We start from the raw sequence: 26377 nt of genomic DNA, 5'->3' as shown, positions 1-26377 counted from the left end.
ATATTTTCCTGAGAATGTAAATTCATTACGATAAAATATAAAAAAATAATTTTTTTATTTTCCAGAACTCAAAATTTCTATACGAACCAAAAGACAAATATTTCTTTTTAATTTGATAATACTATTTGACATCAAAAATTAAACTTCATTCAAGAAAAACATCTTTTCTGGCTTTGTTTAACTACTCTATTTTTCCATCAATTTTAACTGTAGTACATTTATCTAAAATTATTTTTGCTGCATTTCTAACCTCAAAAAAATTGCACACTTGCAAGAGGTCAGGGGTACCTTAAGCAATAAAATTATTACAAGAAATGGAACATTTCTCCTTAAAAAGTGTAATAGATTTGATCTATTAAAAAAATTATATACAATCCATTACATTTTTGCTTAATTTTTTTATTAAATTTTATAAACAGCGTTTTGCAACAGCAAAATTCTGATTATTGTAATTAGGATGCAGATTTTCAATAATCTGATTAATAATACTGAGCAAAAAGTGTAATTTATACAAATTATAAGAAATAAATCGTAAAAACTGGTAATTATGTGCAACACAAAAATCATTAAATCATATAGTATACAAGAATACAAATAGAAAAATATAAATTTCAGAATATTCTCTTTAATACAGACAATATATATATTTAATGCACAAATATTCTTATTAAATTTAAATAACCAAACAAAGTATCATTAGTTACGTAATTATACATTTTTATAAATATCAAGAATTAAGAAATATCTTTTGATGATATACCATCTGTTTGCATGTTTAGTGCCATTACCATGACCAGATAAGGAACAATTTGAATCTAAAAATGGTACAGTCATCATTCATAAGAACACCCATCCAGGATTATTACAGAAAGAGAAGAGTGAAGCTGTTTCATACCACTTTTTTCAGTCAAATACACCTTTTAATATCAGCATATCAAGCTCATTGAAATTCAGTCCCACAAATGAAATATTTTTTCTGTTAATTATACAGCCAAGGACTGGCTGTACAAGGGCTTTGATTAATGCCACTCATACCTCAGATACTTTATTTTACATGCGTCACAGCCATAAGAAATACTGAGACAGAGTGTGCTAAGTATTTATTGTATCCCTTTCTGCATGAAACAATGTGTTGTATAGAGTCTTCATATAGTAATTGAAAATATATCATGTATAGATAAATATTGGTAAACAAAAATCTATTACTCAGAACAGTTATTCAAAATACTTATTCCATATATCCAGTCAAAAACAAAATCTTTTATTGCAAAATTATTACACAGAGACCTGTGTACTTTATAAAACTATACTGCAATTCAAAACTTTTACTAAATTTTTTTTATATTTAACAACATGAAATGTTTATTTCCAACAAATTAAAATTTTCAAATACATTTTCCTTAATCCTTCAAAAAGAAATTTCATGTTAATTTCTGTAACACTTCATGTTAGAATACAACCTTGTGACATTTTCGAGAATTCATGTAGAAACTTTACAACTGAAAAAAATTAAATTGAATCTATAATCTCTGAAATAATTGTTGTGTCAATTGTAGTGAATGTTTTAACTTTCAAAATTAGTACATGACTATTGATGAGAATGTAAGAAGTAGTGACACGGTGGTGATTGACAAACTTTACACTGAAAATAATGGTTGTGAAAATTTAGTGGTTCCTACTACTGCCAGTATAATTTCATTGCAGGGCTTTCTTTTTCAACATTGAGAATTCAATTAGAAAGGGAAAGGCTTAATCCTAGAAATAAATTAAAAAAAATTGTTTAAAATAAAATTGTGTTCTGATAAGTAAGGAAGAAAAAGTAAATAAAAAAAAAGAAAAAAACAGAAGGATAAATAAATTTTACAGATGTATGTAGGTATCTACATACATCTCACCAATACATTAAAAGCAATAAATATTGCTTATTGTACTGTTTCACTATAAAAAATAGTTTACTAATGGTCTATTAGTTTCATGAACAAACGCACTCTTCAGATTTTATTAGGCTATTTATGTTACTTCTTCTTCTACAACCAAAATTTGCTTAAAACAAAAAAAGAATTGGTTCTAGTCTTTCATATTACATTTTCTACTGTTAGTATCTGTTTGGTATTCTGATAATGCTGGTTCAAAAATTAGGGAAACTGGTTTAAGAACAATTGTATTAATTCAATTCTGCTAATTACTTTTATCGTATTTTGTAATAACTTTCCTTAAATAATAACAGAATTAATAAATAACAACATACATTTTGTTCATATTCATTTTATAGAGTACAAATGGATTAGGAAAGATATTATTCATAAGCAATGTGAAGGAAGCTGTTTTACCAAAAGTTAAATTATAATGTAAATCATAAATTAAAACTTTACAACTTAAATATTTTGTTATTTAAATTATATTAACTAGGTGGTCCTTCTTCTCAGTAAATAAGAACCAATTGTACTGTTAGATTAGGAAATTAGTTTTTGGTATACAATAATTTTTCATTTAGTGATTTATCAAATTAAAGACAGAGAAAACTCTCAACACAAGACTTTATTTGCATTATTTGAGGATTAAACACTTCAAAATTTAGTGATTTCCAAATATTTCGTCGGTATAAAGTTTTATTAAGAATTAATCAATAAAATCATAAATGTGCTTATGAAACTATCAGGTATCAGCTGTAATAATGGCAAAGTTTATTTCATTACATATGATTAGTACCTTTATGTAGTTCTGTTTTACCATTATAATCACCATCTCACATCACCGCTATCCTATAAACTTATAAAAGACAATTATCCTCAACAAACCAAAGAATATGCTTTAAAATTGGAAATGCACAACAATTGCATTATTTTATGCTATACTGTCTGACTATCACTTAAACAGTATTTTTTTTTTATAAGATAAGATTATTCTACTTCACTTTTCAATTATAAAAATAAATTTTTTATATACAATAAAATGTCTGACTAAGAATAAAACAAATCATATATCACAACCCATTAACTAGTACATAACAATTTTTTTCCACAAGATACTAGTGTACGGAATGCACCTTCAGCTAATTAATATAATATTAAAATTTGTTTAAAACAAAATAAACATTTCAAATCTACAACCTTACAACAATAATTAATTAAATTTAATCCAACAAAAATCACCATAATTATGAAACTTAATCATACCTGACTTAAGTAAATAGAGAAAGTTTATAATTAAAATATAGTATACAATAAAACATTAATTATAATAGATTATGTAGATAAAGAGCAATGAGAGAAATGAGAACAATTTTAAAATATCTAAAAACTAAAACTTATTTATAAAAATAGATATCCTAATTTTACAGTTTGCTATTTTAGTAAATATTATTTTAAAATAATTAAATATTTTATAGTAGACAAGAGTTAACACAGAATTATCACTAGATTAGTTGTGTTATAGCTGCAATAGAAGAATATATTAATTATACTAGTTTTAACCTAACTGAATATTAAGAAATGTAAGAAAAATATATTTCATGTAACAGAAAATTCAGCAATATTACGACCAAAATCATTGCATAGATAACCTATGATAAATAAACAAAAACAGAAAAAAAATACTAGAGGTAAAAACTCTTTACAACATTTTATCTACTTCAGTGAAGCAAATTAAACTAACCTGACCTCAGTTATTAACAAAATACAGAGCTGACATAAGCAGAAGTCTTTTTTGATTGTACTAAAAAGAATATACAATAAAATGCTGTAAACATGTCTACAAACAAATTTCTAAATAAAAAAATAAATCATAAAAATGTATACTTTAGCAATAGACTAAAGAAAGAAACTTAAATGCAAATCATTAAAAAAGTATTTTTTATAATCAAATAACATATAAAAAATACTTTTTTATTAAATCATTATTTATAATACAAAAAAAAGCTCAAGAACTATTAAATTAGAAAATAAGCTACAGGTAGGAAGGTTTTTTAGGCAACAATGTGTGTGTGTGTGTGTGTGTGTGTGTGTGTTAACTCAGACACATTAATGTTTAGGATTCAATATATATCTCTATTTCTTGAGTTAAACCTTTTACCTATAAGCTTACTAACTTTATCATGAAAATAATTAAACAAATTCACTGTATTTTCTTTAAAAAAATATTTTCTTTTTCTACTGTATTTTCTTTTTAAAAAATTATAATAAATTATAATTTAATCTATGGTATATTAAATCAGAATTGTTACTAAGGCAAAAAAATATCAATTACACCTTTAATACTTTTAATTTGATATCTAGAGGCAATTGGACCTATCTTAAAATGTAATAATCCATTTGTGGTATAAACCAAGTTGTGGTATAAACTACTACAAAAATAGTTTGCAAACTAACTGCTTCAACTTGTACTAATGACAATAAAATTGTTAAGGTTCTATAGTTTTTCCAGGCAGAAAAGATTTTTTTTAAGTGTTTATACTTTGGATTTTTTTTTACATTTATATTTTAATCTTTGTTTCTTTATTGAATTTACTAATTCATTTAAATCTATTAATGATTATTTACCAATTATTGCACATCTAGTTATACAATTTTATTTTTAATATAAAATTTTGAGCATTTGTCTTTACTATTTTATTTCAATTAACTGTTTATACTTTATTTTTTTATCAATGTTATTAGCAGCAATATTATTATTTAATTAGTTTAACTTATAATTACAACGTTGCACAATAACTCACAATTATATCTAATTAAAAATTAAGAAATCATATTGTTTTTAGTAGCAACTGCTGCTACGAGTATGCGAACAACTATTATTGTTATTCTTTTTTATGGTAAAAAATTTAAAGTTACATATCTTTAAAACACATCAAGTAATAAAAATGATACATCATCACCGAGATGATCGTGATGCAAACTGATTTCCAGCAGTTCCTCCATAGGCGTGATGTGTTTGATGAGCTGTAACAAAGAAACAATATTTACTGTAAAATAATAATTAAATATCATATTATTACTATTTTAGATATTATATAATATAAAGTAGAGAAAATTGTTTCCACTTGCAGATAATATTATATATAAAAATGTCAATTCCAATAATGAAAGTGCCATCAAAAATATATAAAATAACTAAAACAACTGATTAGAAGACTTGGTTTTGCTAAATGAGCATTTCATCCTGGTTTTGGCTTTTTATTTACCTAACAAAGGAGTCACCATACAAACAGCTTTTAGGCCCACAACTTTTGCATGATCTTGCAATATGTTGTAAAACTCCATGAGCACTACTAGAAAGAAAAGGGTCAAAAATAAAGAAAGGGTAAGAATAAAAAATACTGTGTTGCAGGATTTATTCACAGAGATTTCAAAACCAGACAAGCACATTCAGAAGGCCTCTCCAGAAAATAATTATCATTAAATAGCTAATCGTTCCACTCAAATTTCTTAAGAGATTGGAGTATCTTTAACTAGGATGATAGCATCTTATTACTGATGTTTGAAAATTACCAACTTGAAGTATTAAAGAAAAAAATTGGGTTGCTTTTACATAATTAGAGGAAAACCCTTGCCTTTTCAACTAGTATGTTTTAGTCATATAGATTTCTGGGTAACAAAATATAATATTGTAATTTTTTTTTACAGGCATCCACAACTTGTAAGTGTTCACCTCTTCTTCTTCTTCTTCTTGTGAGTCTTTGAAAAAACTACTGTAAAATTTTTTTATTCAAATGGCATGGCACCAGTCACTCAAGTCCGGTATAAATTTAATCCTCCTAACAGCAGAATTAAATATTTAGAATTATTCAACATAACAAAAAAATAAATGAGGAGAATTGACAAAAAATATAACTGCCACACAAGAGGGGAATCGAGGGGAGAATATACCGTAAATATACTGGACATATAAACCGATATAGTAGCTGACATATTAAGGAATGTGCTTTGAGATGGCAGATTGACTGGTAAGTGAAGTTATATAAAAAATAAGTAATAAAATAGGTAATTTTTACATAATATACATATTCTCATTAAACGGAAGAGATTAATAAAATAGGAATATAGTTTAGTAAATTATTACTTCAATTATATTTATATACTACGAGTGAAGAATTTTTATAAAAACCAAAGAATGAAGAGAAAGTTTTATTTTACCTTATCAGCTGGTAAAACCCTGTTGCTTTTCCTGCAAAATTTGATCCTTGTTTTACCACCTTTAACTTATTTATTCATCAAGTAAATATAAGCTGATGCTTAATTATATTTGTCATACTTTTTTTATAAATAATATTTTATAACCCAGAAAATTCTGGATAAAAAGCAGACATTAACACTCTACCGTAGAAGTTAACAATCCAGTTTAAGATTTTTAAATGTAATTACAAGAACAAAGTTAAAAAAATTATACAAAAGTCTGCCATGTGACAGGTAGTATCAGTTATAATCTAGCAGGAATTGGCATCACAGAGCACTATAATAGGTTTTATGCATTTGCAACAAAATTTTAAAATTATGAAAGAAATTTTTTACTTCTACATAAAAGTTCTGCACTAATTACAAGATGAGGGTGCAGAAGGTTTTTAGAATATGGGAGAAGCACTGTAGTGTTAATTTTTTTAGTATAATTGATACTGAAATTGATAATATATGTTGGATAACAGCTGCTGTTATAATATATGTTATAACAGCTGTTGGAGATTGTTAGGATATGTTCCTCAAAATTATATCTACGAAGTTCACTTAATAGTAGACAATGTATACCAAAGTCTACTAACAAAAAACTGATTCAGTTTTAATGGTGAACATAAAATTTACAGATATTAATATTATACACAAATAAACTGTAAACAAAAATACATGAAAAGATTTAAAAATAAAGAAAAATGAAAGAAATACAGTCACAAAATATAACAGGAACTTACGTTTGTAAAACTTTGCTAAGAAATTAACATCAGGTAATAAATTACTTATTTTGTCAATAATAGTTGAATCATCAGATAATTCTGCGATTACATTCCATACCTGAAAAAAAAATAAAAAATAAACTGAAGCAATGTTAAAATACATAATAACAACCTTATCTGTACACTATAAAAGATGAAATATTTATCTGTCTCTTCAAATTCTGTCTCCAAATATGACAAAAATAAATAAAATATGTACACACTACATCATATTAAATTTTAATATGATGTAGAACAACTGTACATATGTTGCACTACAGAAACTCTAGTACAGTCAATTAGTATTTTTATTTGAAAATCCTTACCTACCGATTCATGTTTTTTCCAATGTTAGGGGTGGTAATGAGGGAAGCTTAACTCCATATTTTTAACATCCCCCTCCCATAGATTTTTGAAAAACTCAAAAATTTTTGAAATGCGTTTTTCTCTGAATCTATGCATTTTAGAGAAAAGTTTTTCAAACAAATCTACAACCCAAAAAAAAAGTGTTTTTTGGGGTTTTTCACTGGAAAAAAATTGTTTTTCATCTGTATTGCATTTGGAAAAGTTGTTAATTTAAAAGAAAAACAGACAACTTTTATTTATACAATTTTCTTGTACGACTTACAATTTTGGAGCTGTAGCCTGTGAAAGTGTGAAAATTTTGCGAACTGAGCACGTGTTCGAAATTGGTCTACTCGTTTACAACGTTTTTTTTACAACTTCAGCACCACCTAGTATTTCAATTTCAAATTATACGGCATAACTTCAAAGACATTAATTGTAGAGTTGAATGTCCTCTACATTTTTTGTTTGAAAAACTTTTCTCTAAAATTCAGAGAAAAACGCATTCAAAAACTTTTTGAGTATTTCGAGTTTTTCAAAAATCTATGGGAGGGGATGTTAAAAATCTGGAGTTAAGCTTCCCTCATCACCCCGCATGGACAAAAGATCAATCGGTAGGTAAGGATTTTCAAACACAGCCTATTTTGATGACAAATTGCCTGTACTACTCAGTGTGTAGCCAATTCCAGTGGAAATTTGAAAATATCTGTGATGGGGTTGGAGATAATTCTGTAATTAATTGTCACAACCTGATGGTCTTTTCCTCCTAACAGGTCAGGAAGTTTGATGCCATAAAAATATGTCATGACATGCCTTTCCAAATTTTGCTGTAGGGCTCATAATTAATGCAAAGTGAAGTGAATTCACTTCAGAGTCCTTAGGAAAAAGCTGGATGAAAAAATTATTAGTATCAAAAAATTTAAGGAACATGAAACTTCACTTAGAAAAAGCATGAGGTATGGACGCGATAAAGATACATTTTGTCCAAATTCTTGGTTTCAATGACATAAAAGAAAAGATATGGAGAGATGACATTGAATAAAGGATACAATTATATATTACAAATTGTAACAAAGAGCAGTGTCAAAGAGGATGTGTGAATTAAATTCAAACGAATAAGGCACCTACCTAAAAAGCAACTAAATATGCATTTACAGCTGAGTTAAACATAAACTTCAGATTATGGATATAAGATGTAAACCACTAAGAAAAGGAAAAAGATAAAATTCCAAAAAAATGAGGAAGAAGTGTCTTTGGAACATAATGCAGAACAGAATGACTTTAATAGTCAGTTTTAGGGCATTTGCAGGTTATCTCCAACATGGAAAATAATTATTTGTGAAAAGGGGTGCATTTGATAACATTTATGTATACAGACACAACTGTATATAAATTACGAATCTTTTTCATTAGAATATGAAGATATTTTTAATAAAAAGTGACTAAAGCTTCCCTTTATTGTTTTGGAGGGAGTTTTACAGAAACTGGCATATAAAAAAATACTAAGCAAAATGAATCAATAAAAAAATCTAAGACATCTTTAATTTATATTTTAGGGTAAAATTACAACTACTTCTTCCTTTTATTAATGTACTTTAAAAAAATAATAATACATAAACTCTAACTCTTCTCTGAGATCTTCTCATCAAGAATGAGGGCCATATTACTGGCTTAGGTATTACCATTGCCTCCTTAATATGTACTGTTTCACATCAATTATGTGGATCAAACTGTGAAAAAAAAATTTTTTGAACGCAAAAAAATGCCTACATTTTAAAATTTAAATGTAATTTAAATCTTTGAGATCAACAGCAGCAATATACTTCATGTAGACGAAATTTAATAGTTTATCAATTCCAGTAATGAACGCATGAAAAAACTATTTTTTATTAGATTTCATTTTAAAAGGGTTGTGAAGGTAAAGTGGGAGAGGATTTTATGCATAGAATAATTTTTAAGAAATATTAAATTTATGTTGTAAATTTTTATTTATTTACTGTTTAGCATAAAAATTAAATATAAAATTAGCTGGTAAGTTTAAAATATGAAAATTAGTGTCTGGAAATAATTAGTGCCTAAAAAGTGTTAATCAAAATGCTTAAATGAATTTATAAAGTAATATTATGTAAAATTATTTAGTGGTGTCCACATCCACTGTTTTTTCTTCTTTCATTTCAAATTTTTAAATCAATTATATGGAATAACATGGAAAGTATACACTTTTGAAGATAAAACAACATTACACTGAAAATGATTTTGCCTAGGTTTAACAAGTATATTTTTCTGAATATTTTCAATTTTGTAATATTAGTAATTGAATTTAGCAATTTTTTAAAAGGTTCAATATTTAAAAAAAAAATAAAAACTTTAAATTTGAGCTCAATGTTATATTTTAATACACAGTTTTTTCAAATGTTTTAATACTACTGTGTATACTGTATGTACTCTATTAAAGAATATATACGCTCAGAGAATCTATGGCCCTTTGTAAGTGCATATTACTATGCACTACAGTATAGTCAACGGTAGAAAATCTACCCTTGACTTTTTAAACTAATAAGACATTTAGATTAATTAACCAAATTCATTACAAATCTGAATTTAAGAGATCTTACTGACTGATGACAAACATGCTGATGTATGAAACTGATTACAGAAAAATGATCATTATTAATAGTCTTTTAAAAGAACATAAGGCCCACAATATATTTCTGCCAAGTCCAGTCTATATTTCTACTTTTGATTGAATGAAGATGCTGAACCTCTAAGAAAAGAGTAAATTCTACTCAAGGTCGAGGTGGTGCGAGTAGTTGAAGAGAATGAAAGTTGCTGTATTGCTTTCGTTAATGTTACAATGTTATTAAGTGCTGCTGCAAGTGGTTTTTTAAATGAGGAACCCAGTTTTTCTTTTTTAATATACTTCAATAAAGTATACAGATAAAGCAATAAAGTTTTCTAATTATTTTCCAGACACTACTTTCCTGCACTAGAACGCAGTGCAGTTTTCATACTTATCAAAATATTCTAGAATTAGATCCCATTAAAATAAATATAAATTACTGAATTTCAGGGTCTAACAAACAAAATGTATGAAAATAAAAGTTTTATTTAACAGTTTTAAGCTGTATATCAGCACTGAAAAATAATTTATGGCAACAGATACACACATAACTTCAACTTCAACAGACACTATTAGAATTAAGAAAATTTTCTGATAATATAATATTCCTGGACAAAAATAACAGATACACCATTTGTATGATAACATTCCTATCAGAGTATGAAAAGGAAAGCAGAGAGCATAATAATAACTAAAGGACAACTACTTGAATTTAAATTAAGAAAAATCACATGATATTCTAGTTTAACATTTTAATTTTAAAAAATTATTGCAAATGTACACTGAATAATAAATAATATTATTTTTAAAAAAGACAGAATAAACTCAAAATTACACAATGAATAATTTTAATTCTTCAATAAATAAATTAAAACACAGATGTCAAAATGAAGAAAAATTACTACACAAATACTAATTAATACCTGTATTAGGTCATCTTTGTCTCGTGCAGTTACGGTGATGCCACATACACTATCATTTTCAGCCATACAATCAACAAACTGTTCACCTATAGCAGCTAATAATAACTCCTTCCATACTCTGGTCTAAAGAAACAATAAAAAATATAAAGGAGCTCAATTTTTATAAAACACAAAATAATATTTAAAAACATGTTTGATCCTACAAATTTTTTTCCACAATAAATGATTCCTATATCAACTACACCTAATGATAGTTTAGTAACTATATCTAACTATAATCACTAAGTAAAAATATTTATCTAATCACTTAAAAATATAATTTCCAACTCCATGAGTTCAAAAATTTATTTGAAGTCATTTATTTGTAAAAGTACAGAAACATCAAAACTATTAATAAATGTAATAAACATAAGCAGCAACAATTAGAGTAATATTATTCTACAGCCCTCTAATCCAGGAAGGCTTTTAAAAATTTACCTGTCTATCTCTTCAATAGGTATCTGTCACTGGAATTCATTATCTAACAATAAAATAAATTACAGTATTGCAAATCAGAAACTTAAAATTTTTCTTTCATTTGTTTTTAAGTATCATTTTTAATTTGATCAACTCCCTCCCTAATTTTCAACATGTTTCAATAACATTGCATATTAAAATACTTTGCTTCTCTGATTTACCTAATGTCCACAAGAGCTGTACTAGAAACATACTGTTTTTTTTTTTTTTTTTAATTATCAAGCTTGTCTTACTTACAGTAATCAGCTTCTGATTTCTTCCTTCCACTGTCCATACTTCTAATTTTACTTGCTAAAAAGAAATTGTTTTAACATCTGATTTATTATGTTTTCTTTATCTTTCACAGTCACATTCTATTATCCTTGGAATAAAAATTGTGATTCTTATTCACTTCAAATTTCTTTCCTAGCAATGAATCTGTACCCTTCAGAATATCACTTTTAATGAACTCAACTAAAAGAACAATATTATATGCTAATCAAACTTTTCATTCTTTTTTCTTATAACCACTCCAATTTCAAATAGCTTTTTAAACTTTCATTTCTTCTATACTCAAGCAGTAAACCAATGGGAGTTGGATGAGCTACATCTTTCATTAGGAACTTTTCCAAGTATCTTAAAAAAGAGTAAAATTAAACAATCATTTAAAACAGGTAATTTGAATAATGCCTATAATTATAAGCTGATAATTTGAAAGATAAGATTACTTTCCAGAACAAAATTATATTACAGCCTCAAAGTAGAACAGTTAGAAAAAGTAAATTAACTACATCAAGATTATGTAATACTAAAACAGAAGCTGTAAAAGCTTATAATGAGAACTATTTAAAAACAGATAATGTTCAGGACTTGGATCTAAAATGGATTCCATCTTATCTAAGCGATAGGTTTAAACTAGTAGAGAATTCCTGTCTTGATGCTAACTTAAATTTAGTTCAGATATCTTAAATCTTGGCATGGAGTTCTGCACAGATCTACTCTTTATGCCATACTTTTTTCTCACCCTGCCATCTTTCAACTGCAAAATCAATACTTTTCAGTGATAATGTAATTTTCTAGTAAAAAATAAAATGTTAAATTAGCTTACAAAAGAGATTCTGGAGTTGAAATGGTTAAGTACAAAACAATTGTTAATATGGGTAAAACAAAATGTTTAAATTTTACTATTAATGATAATCTGGTAAAAATAATTCACGTCATAAAATCCAGTAGGAAAATATAAAATGTCTAGGAACATTTGTTAAAAAAAAAGTCTTGACAGCATTTTCAAGTATGAGGAAAAAACAGTCAAAATTGAAGTAATCTGTCTAATCAAAGTCATTTAAAATCTACTGTTGGCAGTGAAGTTATAAATATAGTGAAACAATTTTTTATATTTCTACATATTTAATTTTTTCACAGTAATAAAATGTCAAAATCAAAAAATATTAAAATTATAAAACTGACCTGTAAGAATTACAAATGACTTGCAACTATGGGAGTCATATATAAAATTTTTCAAAAGCTAAAAATAATATTAATTTCCATAAATATTTTCTCTTATACATCCTGTCTAACTAGCCACAAAGATAATTTTTTACAAAACATTTCATTCATTTATTTAGTACCCACAGAAAAATAATATTCATATGGAATATAGTGATTGGAAACAGGTGCGCTGGCCAGCACTGTAACATCTTTTAACATCTTCACACAGTCATTAAAACTAATTGATGATCTTTGTTAAATTTTATTATAATTAATTTTTTTAAACAGTGAAGAACTCCAAAATGGAGAAAAATCGTTCAATAAGTGCTTTCTACATGATTTAATATAAAGTCTAGAGGAAATAAATATTTGTAATTGTATTTATGCATTTCATATGTAATACAGGACGTAATCTATGAAGCTGAATTTACTTATCTTTATTTTTACACTTGATTGGCTACTGAAGTAGGTAATATAATTTTTCGATCAGAAACTGAATTCTTTGTGCTTACTGACTTTGTGACTTACTACATTCTGGTTACTTAAAATGTTCACGATTGTATAAATATGGCATCATCTTATAATTTAAAAAAATTAATCATTTTAATCATAATGTAAGTTAATGTAATAAAATATTTAAATTTTTTTGTTTATTTTTGTCTAAATAAGGTTGAAAATGGATGTAATTAACTGATAGTAAAAACTCTTTGGATAATATTTTAAATATAAATACACTGAAAAGAATTAAGAATGAGACAAGAAAATCAATTTTATCTGAAGATCTTTTAAAATGTTAAAATGATGAACAGGTTTAGACAATTCTGGGAGGCTATTGTTCACAGACAATCCCTTTAATAATTTTTACATAGATAATATAATAATTTTCACACTGATTTTGAGTTTGTTCCTACTTCCAGTTCTTAAACTGAAGGAAAAATTGCTTTTATGATATATTCTAGGAAAACATTTAGAATTAATTGGATTTAAATATTAGAAATTACTAATAAACAAGTTGCTTCAGATAAAAAGGTTACTCTATACAATATAGAAATTTCAGATTTTGAATCAAAGGATTAAAGGATGAAGGAGTTCTGGGCAACTGTTCAGACTAACATAACATATTCATAACAGCGTTACTCTAACACAAGCTGGTCAAAGTGAGACAATTTGGATGAAATGAAGTTTCTCATTCAAATGGACAAAAATCTAAAGTTCATGTACAAAATTAATTTCATTTCAAACAGTTTAGCTATGTGGAAATTGAACAATGTTTATTACAAATATCAATCGACTTACAAACAAATTGTGATATGTTTGACAATGAAAGAGTTTGACAATGTATTCAATGGTCTATTGTGAATTCAGAGAGTATAATTTATATACTAATGTTTAGTTAAAACTTATAAGCCAGTAGATAAGATCTATCTCTTCATTTAAAAAGTAAAATGTATACGTAGTAGAATGTATTAACATTAATTAATAGAAATGCATAATTTAAAAACATGAAAGTAACAAAGAGTTTTCTAACTGATTTATATATGCAGAATTGTCAGTCAAAACAATACCCTTCCAATTCCTTTTTGAAAAGTGATCAATTGTGCATGACATGTCACAATTAATCTTTACAACAATTTAACATAAAGAAAAAAAATGAATACTCACAGTATCTCTTTTAAGACACTTAAATCGCCATGTGCCTCCTTCTTGATTTACTTTATCTTCCCACAGAGGTCGTCTCTCTTCTTTCATTAAATGATAACTATAGCGAGGCTATTAAAAAATACAATTTTCAAAATGAGTACTAATTTTTTTAAAACTATCAACAATAAAAACCAGTAATAAATACATCAAGCTGTTATACAGTAAAGGCATGAAATCAGTGCTTTCATAATTATTTTTTAATAACTGAAAATAAATAAAGAAACAGCAAATATTCAATTAATTTAGTACCTCAAGTAATCAGAACGCAGATAACTGGGTTGCTACAGGTCAAATGTTTTTCTGATATAAATAAAAAAAAGCAGCAACAATGTGGCAGATAAAAAATTTAGTAGTGATCAAGAAATATTAATTCTGAAATTTACATTAAAGACAGACAAACAAATAAATATTTTATTCAGATTGTTACATCATTATTATACAATATACAATCACACTTGGAAAGGTATGTGCTACAACATGGATAAAAAAAAAACTTCCCCAACTTTTCAAAAAGTTCAAAGACCTTTTGTAACTCCAAGAGATGATAAATTTAGATAGAAATATATTTAAGCAGAATAAAAGTTTAATAATGATTACAAATCTTAATCATTTATTAAAATGTTTCAAAGTGATATGGTAAGGTTTAATTTTGTTGCAAATGAAACCAATTTGATTGTCCTACAAAAGACCAAAAAACAAGAAAACCAAAAATCTCATATTATTGGTAACAGAAATACTATTATTACCATTAATGAGAAAGCTACCTGTGTGACTGTCAATGTTACATCTAGTGAGAAATATCAAGCAATTAGTTTTATTCATATTTAATGTTATACAATCTATCACGTGAATAATTTTTTGAATTGCAAATAAATTTTCTATTCCTTTTTAAATGACTTTCATTGGATATAAATAGAATTGCTCATATACACTGAAGTTAACAGTGAGTTATTTAAGGAAGGAAGATCATTCATTATAAGAGTAAAGGGTACACCTCCCTGTGTTTAGTATCTAAATTTATATATTGTTACCACATATATGCCTATGCCTAATTTAAAATCGGCGGATGAACACAGTACAGCGACTCAGATGTTAGCTGGCGCACAGTATATGGATGCACTGATACAAGCATTACTACCACTGCGTATTCTCCCACCATAGCGGTTGCTGCGGCCTCACCACTCTCAGGCTCCAATAAAACAGCATGCACAAGAGTGAATTTTTAATTCATTGTTGATCACCACCTGGAGAAGACCAAGAAGAAGAAGACAGAAGTTACCTGGTCACCTCAACATGGGACCTCCTGGTGGATGCCAACATCCCTGCCGGAGCAGCAGGCCTGGCCGACCCGTCGAGGGAATCGCTGGAGGTGGACACTACCTTCTTGCTCCAGCTCCAGCTCACTGGGCTGGCAATCACCCTGGCTGACGGACTCAGCAACAGGAGCCAGTCCAGCATGGGATTGCTCAGGGAGAACCACCTTGGCCACACTGGCAAAGGATGACCGACGCAGAACCGACACTGCAGGACTCTGGGAGCCACCACTGCCACGCTGTAGTGGGGGCCCAACTGCCACTGAGGGAAAGCCCGGTCTGATTTCAATGAATGAGCTGCAACTCCCCGACTTCACCGGAGACCAGCTTCCAGACCTAACAGCTCTTCTCAGAGCTAATGCAAAAAATGGCCCTTTTCAAGGCTACCACAAGGTTATGAATTACGAGTAGTCGAAGCCATTCAACGACAACAGTCCTTCTCAGAACTACCATAAGGTTAGTAAGTGTCACGTGCCGTCAAAGCCATTCGGTGACAATATGTATACTTTGAAAAAAATTAATTTTAATTATCTGTTTATAATTAGTAAATTATGACTATAATTAGTAAATTATAATTATTAGTTATAATTAGTAAATTATAACGAACTATAAGCAACTCATTTGATAATGAGATAACTAAGTTTTTAATTATTAAGAAGAAGGGACCTATAACAGTCTATTGAAATTGAAAAATTACATTTTTGTTATCTATGCTAATTAAACATTTTTTAATAACTGGGGATTAGTTGGCTCATTAGATAAGTGTTTTTTAAGAAACTTAAAATTCTATTTTGTGTAATTTTTCCAAACCACTTAAAGTACAGATAGATAATAATCAATCAAAAAATTGATCTATAATTTTGTAAATCAATTTTTATTTCTTATAGACAAGAATAACAACTACAGAGTCTTAGGAGAGTAAGAAAATACTTCTCTGGTGAATGATATGTTATTATTTTAAGGGACAATAAGTATTTCAAGGTCTGAAAGTATTTAAAACAAGTACCATAAATCCCTGTATATATGTCAAGATTCATTTTAGAGGGTGTGTTTTAGACTAGATTTAAACTTTGCATCATGTTGAAGGGAGAGTAAGCTTAAATATGAATATGTTTTTTCAGCTTTTTTTTAATTTTTATAGCTTCAGTCCGGGAACTTTTGTATATACTGTATATGGCTTTTAAAATATCTCTAATGAAATAATAAAAAAATAATCTTTCTAATTTTCTATTTCAAAAAATGAAATAATCTAAATTTGCCATAGAACACTAAAAACTGCTATTAGTTGGCAAATGGATTTTTGCATGGTGGAATAAAATGGTTAAACCTGAGAACTATCTCTGAAATAAATGTTCTCCCACTCAAATTTCTGCTGTCTCCAACATACAAGATGTTAGAGGGAAATGAAAATAAAGAATTATTACGAAGTTTCATCAATATACGACAATGTATGAAATAATTAAAATATTTTATTATTATTAAGCAATACTAAAATTATAGTTAATCTTATTAAAAATATCAAAGCAAGCAAAGAATAAACACATCTGAAAGTATTAAACTTTTCAAACAGCATGTTTTTTTTGTAGGCCCACAGAAAAGTGCCTTGTAAATTCTATCTATCTTGAGTATCAACTTTCTTCAACATACTTTTGTATATTTCACGTTAAAAAAATAACAAATACTTCAATGACTATACTGTTGATAGCAGTATGGATACTTAAAATATATATGCGTATCACACCAAATATACATGCTGATCACGAACTGTTTATTTATACGGCGCTTGAATGTGTGGAAAAATGTGATTTTTGTTTTTCTTTGTAAACTCTGAAAAATATGTAGTATATGTTTTGAGCAAATATTAGAAAAAGTTTGAATTAGTACAAAAGGAAGTGAATCCAAGGTTTTTAAGATATAATTATGGGATTTAAGAAACAATGTCTGAAAGTATTTAGAACAAATACCATAAATCCCTGTATATATGTCAAGATTCAGTTTAGAGGGTGTTTTTTAGATGATCAACAGGGATTTGCCATAAAAACAGAACTACTGGCAGTATATCAAATAATTAAAAATTTACTCAACCTGTCAAAGCCAAGTAACTATAAAATTAGCAGTGAATTAATTACTCACTTCAATATAAGATACATGTAAATAGTTAAAATCCTTCTTTACCTGCAACTCATCTGCACCAGGAATATTATTGAAAACTGCCCAAAAGCCTTGTACAGTTTTTACAGTATATATTTTTTTCAAATTCTTTTCATACTGTTCAGCATTTACACCAGGTAACGATCTATAAAGAATATAAATAAATACTATTAAAGGATTTGTATAAACAATATATTTCCACTTGCCAACAAATTTTTTTAATGTCTTGTCCAAGCGATTTAAGATCATTTCACCATCATCGGGGATTATTTAAAACTATGAATTTGTATCCGAGCATGTAATGTTATATGTATGATTAAAATTAAAATGAAATTAAAATTGTTATTTATATAAGTCAGTCGTCACTAATTACAATCAATTATACATTAAGTAAAATAAAACATGTCAGTAGGGTGTATACGACTTACGTACATCCTACTGATAACAACAATTTATTTTACTTCACGTATAACTTATTTTAATTATTGACGACTGACTGTTATAAAAATAACAATTTTAATTATAATCATACCTAATTTAACACTATATGCACAGATACAAATTCATAGTTTTAAACAATCCCTGATGATGGAAAAATGAATCTGAAAGCACTTGGATAAGGGTCAATCCCGTTGAACTGTCACAAAAAACCATAAGTTGGTTGCGTGACCTATTAAAAAAAAATTGAAACTAACCCACTTGTTTCCTACATGTTTCAGGGCCTTAAAACTATTTTTATTTTTTATGTAAGCAGTTTACCTGTGACAGCCATTTTTGTTACAGTGCGCGATATTATGTGATTGTAAGGGTTTATAGAAAAAAATCATAACTAAAAACTATTGGTCCTGGAAGGATGAAACAAAAAACAATTTATTCATATTTTCTCAAGGTAAAAGATTGGTCCGGTGGCTTATTTACCTATCTCTCTTGTTTCTATGAGAAAATTACCAATAAAGTTGAACATGAAAAATGGTGAAATTTCATTTACGTAATTTTTTCAAGAGACAGGGATGGCATACACAGTTTGAATTAATTTTGAATATGTAGGGATTAATGGTAATTTACTTGCCCCTTAAAATTTTATGAATTTTTGAAAACAAATTTTTTTTTTTAAAATTCAAATTTTGGCTTCAAATAATTCTGATGGGCTGGTGACAAAAACCACAAATTTGCACAACTTGCAGTGTTTTTGTAGATGTTTGTGGCAAATAAAAAAGTTTCTTGTGTATTAATAAAAAAGTTAAAGATACCATTTTGACTCGTAAAATAAATGTTCCAAGGGGTTTTTTGTCTTCTTTGCACTTTTTTATTTATTTTATTTCTCCAACAGTTTTTATTTATTTTTTATATTTAGCCCCAAGTTGTTGAAGTTGACGTTTTCAATATTTTTAAAATTGTTTTTTTTTTAAATTATTAATGATAGGTCGTATTTTAATAACTTAACCAATACTGTAACCTAATACAATTTTGATTCAAAAATGCTCGTAAAACTTACCCAAACTGAGATTTCAATGAGTAGCCTACATATTTTTTCAAGAATTCATTTTTATTTTTATAAACACTATGGAAGAAAAAATAAATTGTAGCAAAGTTTAATTATTTATCAATGAAATAACCTGTTTTTGTAGCAATGAAATTTTATTATTTAGTGTGGTTAACCAACAGCTGTGATACCTTTTCTGATAATTCTCTTGAAATTGTGTGAGAACGAACCGCCACTGTAGTTAGTTCATGTGATGTCAACTTCTCAAGACTTTGCAGATTGGTACCCACACTTTGACTCGTTGAAACTTTTGAAATGATGTACATGGTCCAAATGAGTGGAAAAATGAACCTGCATTTGTCAGTTTTGAGGTTAATATCTACCACTTCTATCCACCACTGATTGTCATACACACAAGCAATAGAGTCTTTTACCTTAAGTGAACTTTACCTATGTCAAGTATTGGTACAATACTTGACACAGGATGGTCTTCATAGTCCTTGGAGTCAAGTAAAATAACCATCTTACAATCCCTTCTGCTACAGGAACATACTTGTGGTAGCTTCTAGTACCAACAACTCTTTCACAGTAGTCAAAACAGTTTTTTGACTACTGTGTTTTTTTACTACAAAGACCACGAGAGGTGGCCTTTGCCACCTCTCGTTTGGTTGTTCCTCCCACATCACCACAGGCGTTTTTCCCATGGGATGTCTAAAGAAGAAGATATTTGGTAAAGATGTGAACAGGTCACTGACTAATGTCAGACTAACCAGTCGTAACTACAAAGCTAAATGATGCAACAAGCATAAATGAGCATGTTACAACATGAATTTTCCTGATGGCTGGAAATGACTTCAAGCACCTGTTATAACATGAACACTGCAGTTGAAAGGTTCAAACAAGTCTATTTCAACTACAGTAATAAGTGTAAAAATAATAAAGTGTCAAGAAGACAAGAAACTCGAAGCACTTATTTAGCGAGTCAAAATGGTATCGCTTTTAACAACAGGTTTTTCATGATTTTTAAGAGGTTACAACTTTTTTATTTGTCATAAACCTCTACAAAAACATTGCAAGTTGTGCAAATTTGATTTTTATCATCAGCCCCATCACAGTTATTTGGAAGTTAAAATCTGAATTTAAAAAAAAACTATTTTCAAAAATTCATTAAAATTTAGGGGTAAGTATATCACCATTAATATTATTTATGGTAAAACTACTAACATATACCTAGACATAAAAAAATAATTCAAACTGTGTATGCCATCCCGCATCTTGAATAAAATTACCAAAAGTGAAATTTTACTGTTTTTCACGTTCAACTTTATTGGTAATATTCTTATAGAAAGAAGAAAGATAGGTAAATAAAGCACTGATCAATCTTTTACCTTGAGAAAACATTGATAAATTGCGTTTTGTTTTATCCTTCCAGGACCAATAGTTTTTTAATTATGATTTTTTTTCCATAAACCCTTACACAAAAATAGGTGTGCGCACCATAACAAAAATGGCTGCCACAGGTAAACTACTTAAATAAAAATAAAAAAACAATTTTAAGGTCCGTCCTGAGACATGGAGGAAGCACAACATGTGGGGTAAGTTTCAATTTTTTTTTGAATTGGTCAAGCAACCATCCTTGGGTCATTTCAAATGGATTGACCCTAATACATTAAAAAACAATTGTTGGTAAGTGGAAATATATTGTTGATGTAAATAATAAATCAATAAAAACGGTGCAAAATATTAAGAAAATTAAATTTAAGCTATTTCTATTTGTAACTTTTGATTGACAGGATATGCAGCAGTGCATTTCAGTCAAGTAGTCTTTCTTTTTCTGTTTAGCCTTTGGAACCACTGTAAGGTATTACTTCAGAGAATGAATGAGAACAATATGTATGAATGTAAATGAAGTGCAGTCCTGTTCAGTCTCAGGCGACCATTCCTGAGATGTATGGTTAATTGAAACCAAAACACCAAAGAACACCAGTATTCATGATCTAGTCTTCAAATCTATATAAAAATCTTTACCAGGATTAGAGCCTTAGAACTCAGCTATGGAATTGGCTGATTTGTGATGATGAGTTGTAACCACTAGACCAACCCGGTGGGTTCAGTTAAGTAGTTCAACCGCAAAGCATAATTTCAAGGAAATGATTTGTACTATATAATAAATTCACAGATTTGGTAAATACTTAATTGTATATTTATATAATAAGATACCAAGCCTTACAATATTTTTGGATACTCCTCAGAAATGCTTGGTAATCAATTAGTTTGTCCCAAAACTTTTTTAACCATCAAACCAGTAAAATGCAGTTGTTTTGAACTGCAAAATCTAATGTCAGTAACATTCAACAGAATAAACAAATTTGCTAAACTGATTCATATAACATATTAAATCTGAGTTTACAATAACCTTCATGTTGTAAATCTATAGATTAAATTCACTTAATAACCAGTACAGAATAGACTAAATCAATAATATAACATTAATATACAATAAAATTATAATGCTAATTTCATAAACATACTTTTCATGTAGTACGATACCAGGTGTGTAAATATGAAACCGGAATTTGTCTGTAGATGGCCCTAGCAGTCAATGTAGTTACTGTCAAATCGCATCACTGGTGCCATTTTTTTTCTCTGACTGCTGACAAAGATTTTCAACTCACAACAATACAAGTTTCATACAACAGCATATTTTTAATAAGCATTGAACATGTTGAATTTTGTACCTACAAACTACGATTTGTGGACAGCATTGATTTTCTGTTACCATTTAAAGAAAACTGCTGCAGAATTGCATCAAATGCTTGTCAAAGCTTATGGTGAGCATGCTCTTGGTAAATCACAGTGCTTGGAGTGGTTTAAAAAAATTCAAAAGTGGCGATTTTGACGTGAGAAACGAAGAACATGGAAGACCACTGAAAAAATTTTAAGATGGTGAATTGCAAGCATTATTGGATGAGGATGATCCTCAAATGCAACAACTCAAAAATCAATTAAATATAACATAAGATGCTGTCTCCATACATTTGAAAGCCATGGGAAAGATCCAGAAGATGGGAAAATGAGTTCCACATGAACTGAATGAAAGACAGCAAGAAAACTAAAAAACCACTTGGAAAATACTGCTCGCCATATAAAAGAAAGTCATTTCTCCATTGAATTGTGAAAAGTGGATATATTTAGAGAATCCTAAGCGTAAAAGATCATGGGGTAACTCCAGACGAACCATCGACATCGATTTCAAGGCCAAATTGCTATGGAAAGAAGACAATGTTCTGTGTTTGGTGGGACCAGAAGTGTGATCTATTATGAGCTGCTAAACTTGGCGAAACTGTTACTACGGAACACTATCGACAACAAATGATCGATTTGTATCAAGAATTGCATGAAAAACGACCAGAATATCAAAAAAGCAACACAAAGTGATTTTGCTTCATGATAATGCACCATCACACATAGCAAAACCAGTCAAGGAAACAACTGAAGCGTTCAGTTGGGAAATACTTTTGCATGCAGCTTACCCAACAGACCTGGCTCTGTCTATTGGCTCTGACTATTTATTTGCACCAATGGGGCACGCACTTGCTAAGTAGTGCTTCAGTTCTTATGAAAATGGCTTGATGACTAGTATGCTTCAAAAGAGCAACAGTTTTTTTGGTGTGGTATTCATAAATTGTCAAGCGAGATGGGAAAAATGTATAGCTAGCGATGGACAATATTTTGAATAAAATATTTTTTTTATCATTTTCATATAATAAACGTGTACTTTTTATACAAAAATTTCAGTTTCATATTTGCACACCTGGTAAAAATACCAAAAAAATTATGGTACGGATGATAAACATGTGACTTCAGAAAATAGTAGTTATTTTTACGGATAACAACACCCTATGTTAGACCTAACCTAGGATCAATCCTAAACTATATATTATATAATATTTTGATTCAATTAACAATCAATGTATAATAATTAAAGTATTATAATTAAACAATAATGTTTGAGCAATTAAATATTAAAATTAAATTATTTAATTACAATTTACATATATGTATTGATGAAGATTATGTTTAATGAGCTAAAGAAAAATATTAAACTTATTTTATTTTAAAATTATGAACTATGAGTTTTTACAATAATGTAAATTGTTTTGTATAAAAAATTTAAGTTTATTAATTTGGCAAAACAATCGAACATGTCCTTGTTACCATGCAGAGCATACCTCAATTATCATCTGCTAAACAAAATGTTATATAAAAAAAATCCCTTTCGGCATGCTAGAAGGCAGAGGTAGATTTCAGCGATGCTAAGTAAGGGATAAAAAAGATTTCCACCTTAAAATTAAGAAGAACTTCAAACTTGCTCAATACGACAATGGTTGCATAGAAAAATAGTTTCACAAGTTTAGCATGACAAGCCCCATCTTCTTACAACTCTAGCAACATTTTGATCATCCCTTGCTGTAAAAGTTGATCATATCAAAATTTGTTTCAGACAAAAGTTTTAGGTAATGTTTAGAGGACTAATGACCACTTTAAACCGATTTGATAATGTGCCTAATAAGGGAGGTATGTTTTTTTTGTCTTTGACACCCCACTTTTTTTCCATCCCCTGGGCCAATGGTTGGTGATATCAAAAACTTTTACTTACATAAGTTTAAGGTCCTTATCCAAAAATAGTAAGAACTTTAAAAGAATTTGATATTTTAACTAATAAGATAGTTATAGCGATATAATTGTTTTTAAAGCCCTCCCTATTTCCACCCCATGGTCCGATTTTGGCCGTTAACGAATTCGACTAGTTTATTTTTAAGAAATAATTTGAAAGTGATTTGCGCAAAATTACAGCAGTTATCATGTCCAAAAGAGTGTGAAATATATATAGATATATAAACTTTTGAGCTGACAGTGGTTTTGGAGTCTGGGGGATGTGAAACACAAAGATATGTCAAAATTTTCCGGAAGTCGAATCATGATTCGACTTAATGGGTACCATGGTACTCATTGAATAGGTTTTTTTAGATTTTTTATGAAATCTAGCTAAATGTGGCATTTTATTTATTTTTAAGTTATTTTTTCTATATTATTTTTTAAACTTATTTTGTACATAGAAATGAAATTAAATTTATAAAAAAATATACAATATACTCATTTTTTATTTAAAAAAATGAGTAATAAAAAAAGTAAAATATACAAATAATAAATAAAAGCAGATCAAAAAAAAATATTAATCTAATCCTACATTTCTTCAATGAATCAAATATACTACTGCATATTGGAATACAAAATCTGTGAAGTAAAGGTGATATTTACTCTGCTACAGACACCTTCATTCTGTTCATTAAAGACATCACTGTATAGTGAATACCAGTGGTCTTAAATTTGAATAATCCCTCATGTAATTGGATTGCTTTATATGCGCGCAGTCGTGAAAAAGACTGGTATAAGCAGTATAAAGCAACAGATTTATGTACTTCATTCTGTCTAAAATAATGCACCGAAATGATGTACTGCCTTTATTCGGTAGAGGAAAGAAACATGCTCTCAATACAATAGTAAGTCTGTAACAAAATTTAATGAAAACCAATATACAAAGCAAATTTTCCATACAGATATTTCAAACTTCGCTAACGTTCTCGACTTTCATTACTTACTTATCAAACCAAAATGTCCATGGAGTTTGTAAAGGCACTTCTTCACTATCACTGTCCTGTAACCTTTCAATATCATCAGCATTAAATTCCGGCATAGATTTTGAAGAATATCCACTATCATCACCAGAGTCTGATGCCATTTTTAAGTGCCCTTCGCCGTAAGTTTATCAGCTGACTGAAACGACCTAATACGCAACTATTATGATAAGCATCATTATTACCAACTGAGCGTTTCTAAATTATAACATAAGCTAAAAAATATACGTTATAATACGCAAAGTGATAGCAATTCATATAAAACAAAATAACTAATTATTTTAACTGGAATCATTGATTTTAAGATTTTTATATACGTGAGTAAAAGGGAGAAATTAATTGTTTTTTTTATTAAATCGTAAAAATAAGTTTATGTTCAATCATTTAAGTTAATCTTTTAACGATTAAAGTATAATTCTTAGAAACAAGATTTAAAATGTAGTTACAAACTTCTAGCAAAATCTTGTTTATAATCATTAAATATTGTATTTAAAAAATACACATTCATTCAATATACATTATAAACTGCATCAGGTCTCCAGGGTTTATAAAATACTTAAAAAGCATATAACCTCTTTCTTTATACTTTTAAAGTGGATTTTTCCCATAACAGCATATATTAGAATAGGGATCTTTAATCGAAGGTGCAAATTAATTGAGTGGTTAAGCACATGGTCACTGCAAAGTAATTTGAATCGGTTAACTGATCGCTCACACTCCCTTACGAAATGTAGAAAGAAACTGCACCCTCTAAATAAATAATGTATACCAGACTGATGATCAACCACTAAGAGCAAACTTCATACGTTTTCAAAACATGAATGGCTTTTCCAGTTTCCATTTAAATCTAAAATAAACCCAATATCTCATAACTGCCTCACTATCTCTAATCGTCTTTCATCATACCGATGACAGACATATAAAATATGAAAGGCGTCATCTATTATGCCACACCTCGATCACAAACCCGAATCAGCCAGGCCGAAACGAGCCAACCTATCCCTAAAAGCATCACGGCCCGAAAGAAACTGAGTTATATATTCGTTAGGAGACATCCAAGAGAAGCCCCGCAGACTTCTCAAGTCAGGAAAAAAACCAAACGTGTAACGCCTATCAGCCGTCTCATCCCATCTAGTCTGCTACAACTGAAATCTATTACTCTCAGTTTCTGTAATTCTAGCATAAGTTAGTTGACCCAACTTCTTTGCGAAATAGCATTGTTGATACCAAGCGCAAGCAC

General features: G+C 28.6%; 1 protein-coding gene across 1 annotated transcript; it reads right to left on the bottom strand.

Annotated features, from left to right (window-relative positions):
- Positions 1-36: 36 nt before the first annotated feature.
- Positions 37-25276, bottom strand: LOC142329071 (eukaryotic translation initiation factor 4E type 3-like). The gene is made up of 6 exons (XM_075373369.1): positions 25102-25276; positions 17980-18100; positions 14453-14560; positions 10808-10930; positions 6899-6998; positions 37-4937 (listed from the first exon to the last, which is right to left on the bottom strand). The coding sequence occupies exons 1-6, from the start codon at positions 25239-25241 to the stop codon at positions 4870-4872; spliced, it is 660 nt and encodes a 219-aa protein (XP_075229484.1). The 5' UTR covers positions 25242-25276; the 3' UTR covers positions 37-4869.
- Between the last annotated feature and the right edge of the window lie 1101 nt (positions 25277-26377).

This window comes from Lycorma delicatula, chromosome 8, assembly GCF_047948215.1.
Source record: "Lycorma delicatula isolate Av1 chromosome 8, ASM4794821v1, whole genome shotgun sequence".
NCBI classification, from domain to species: Eukaryota; Metazoa; Arthropoda; class Insecta; order Hemiptera; family Fulgoridae; genus Lycorma; species Lycorma delicatula.
Note: the sequence above shows the minus strand (reverse complement) of the source record. Positions and strands in the feature narration are given on the sequence as shown.

Coding starts and splice junctions, on each gene's coding strand:
- LOC142329071 (XM_075373369.1), bottom strand. CDS start 25,241: ATGGCATCAGACTCTGGTGATGATAGTGGATATTCTTCAAAATCTATG. Junction 18,101..25,101: donor TGGACATTTTGGTTTGATAA/GTAAGTAATGAA, acceptor TATTCTTTATAG/ATCGTTACCTGGTGTAAATG. Junction 6,999..10,807: donor ACAAAGATGACCTAATACAG/GTATTAATTAGT, acceptor TTTTTTTTTCAG/GTATGGAATGTAATCGCAGA.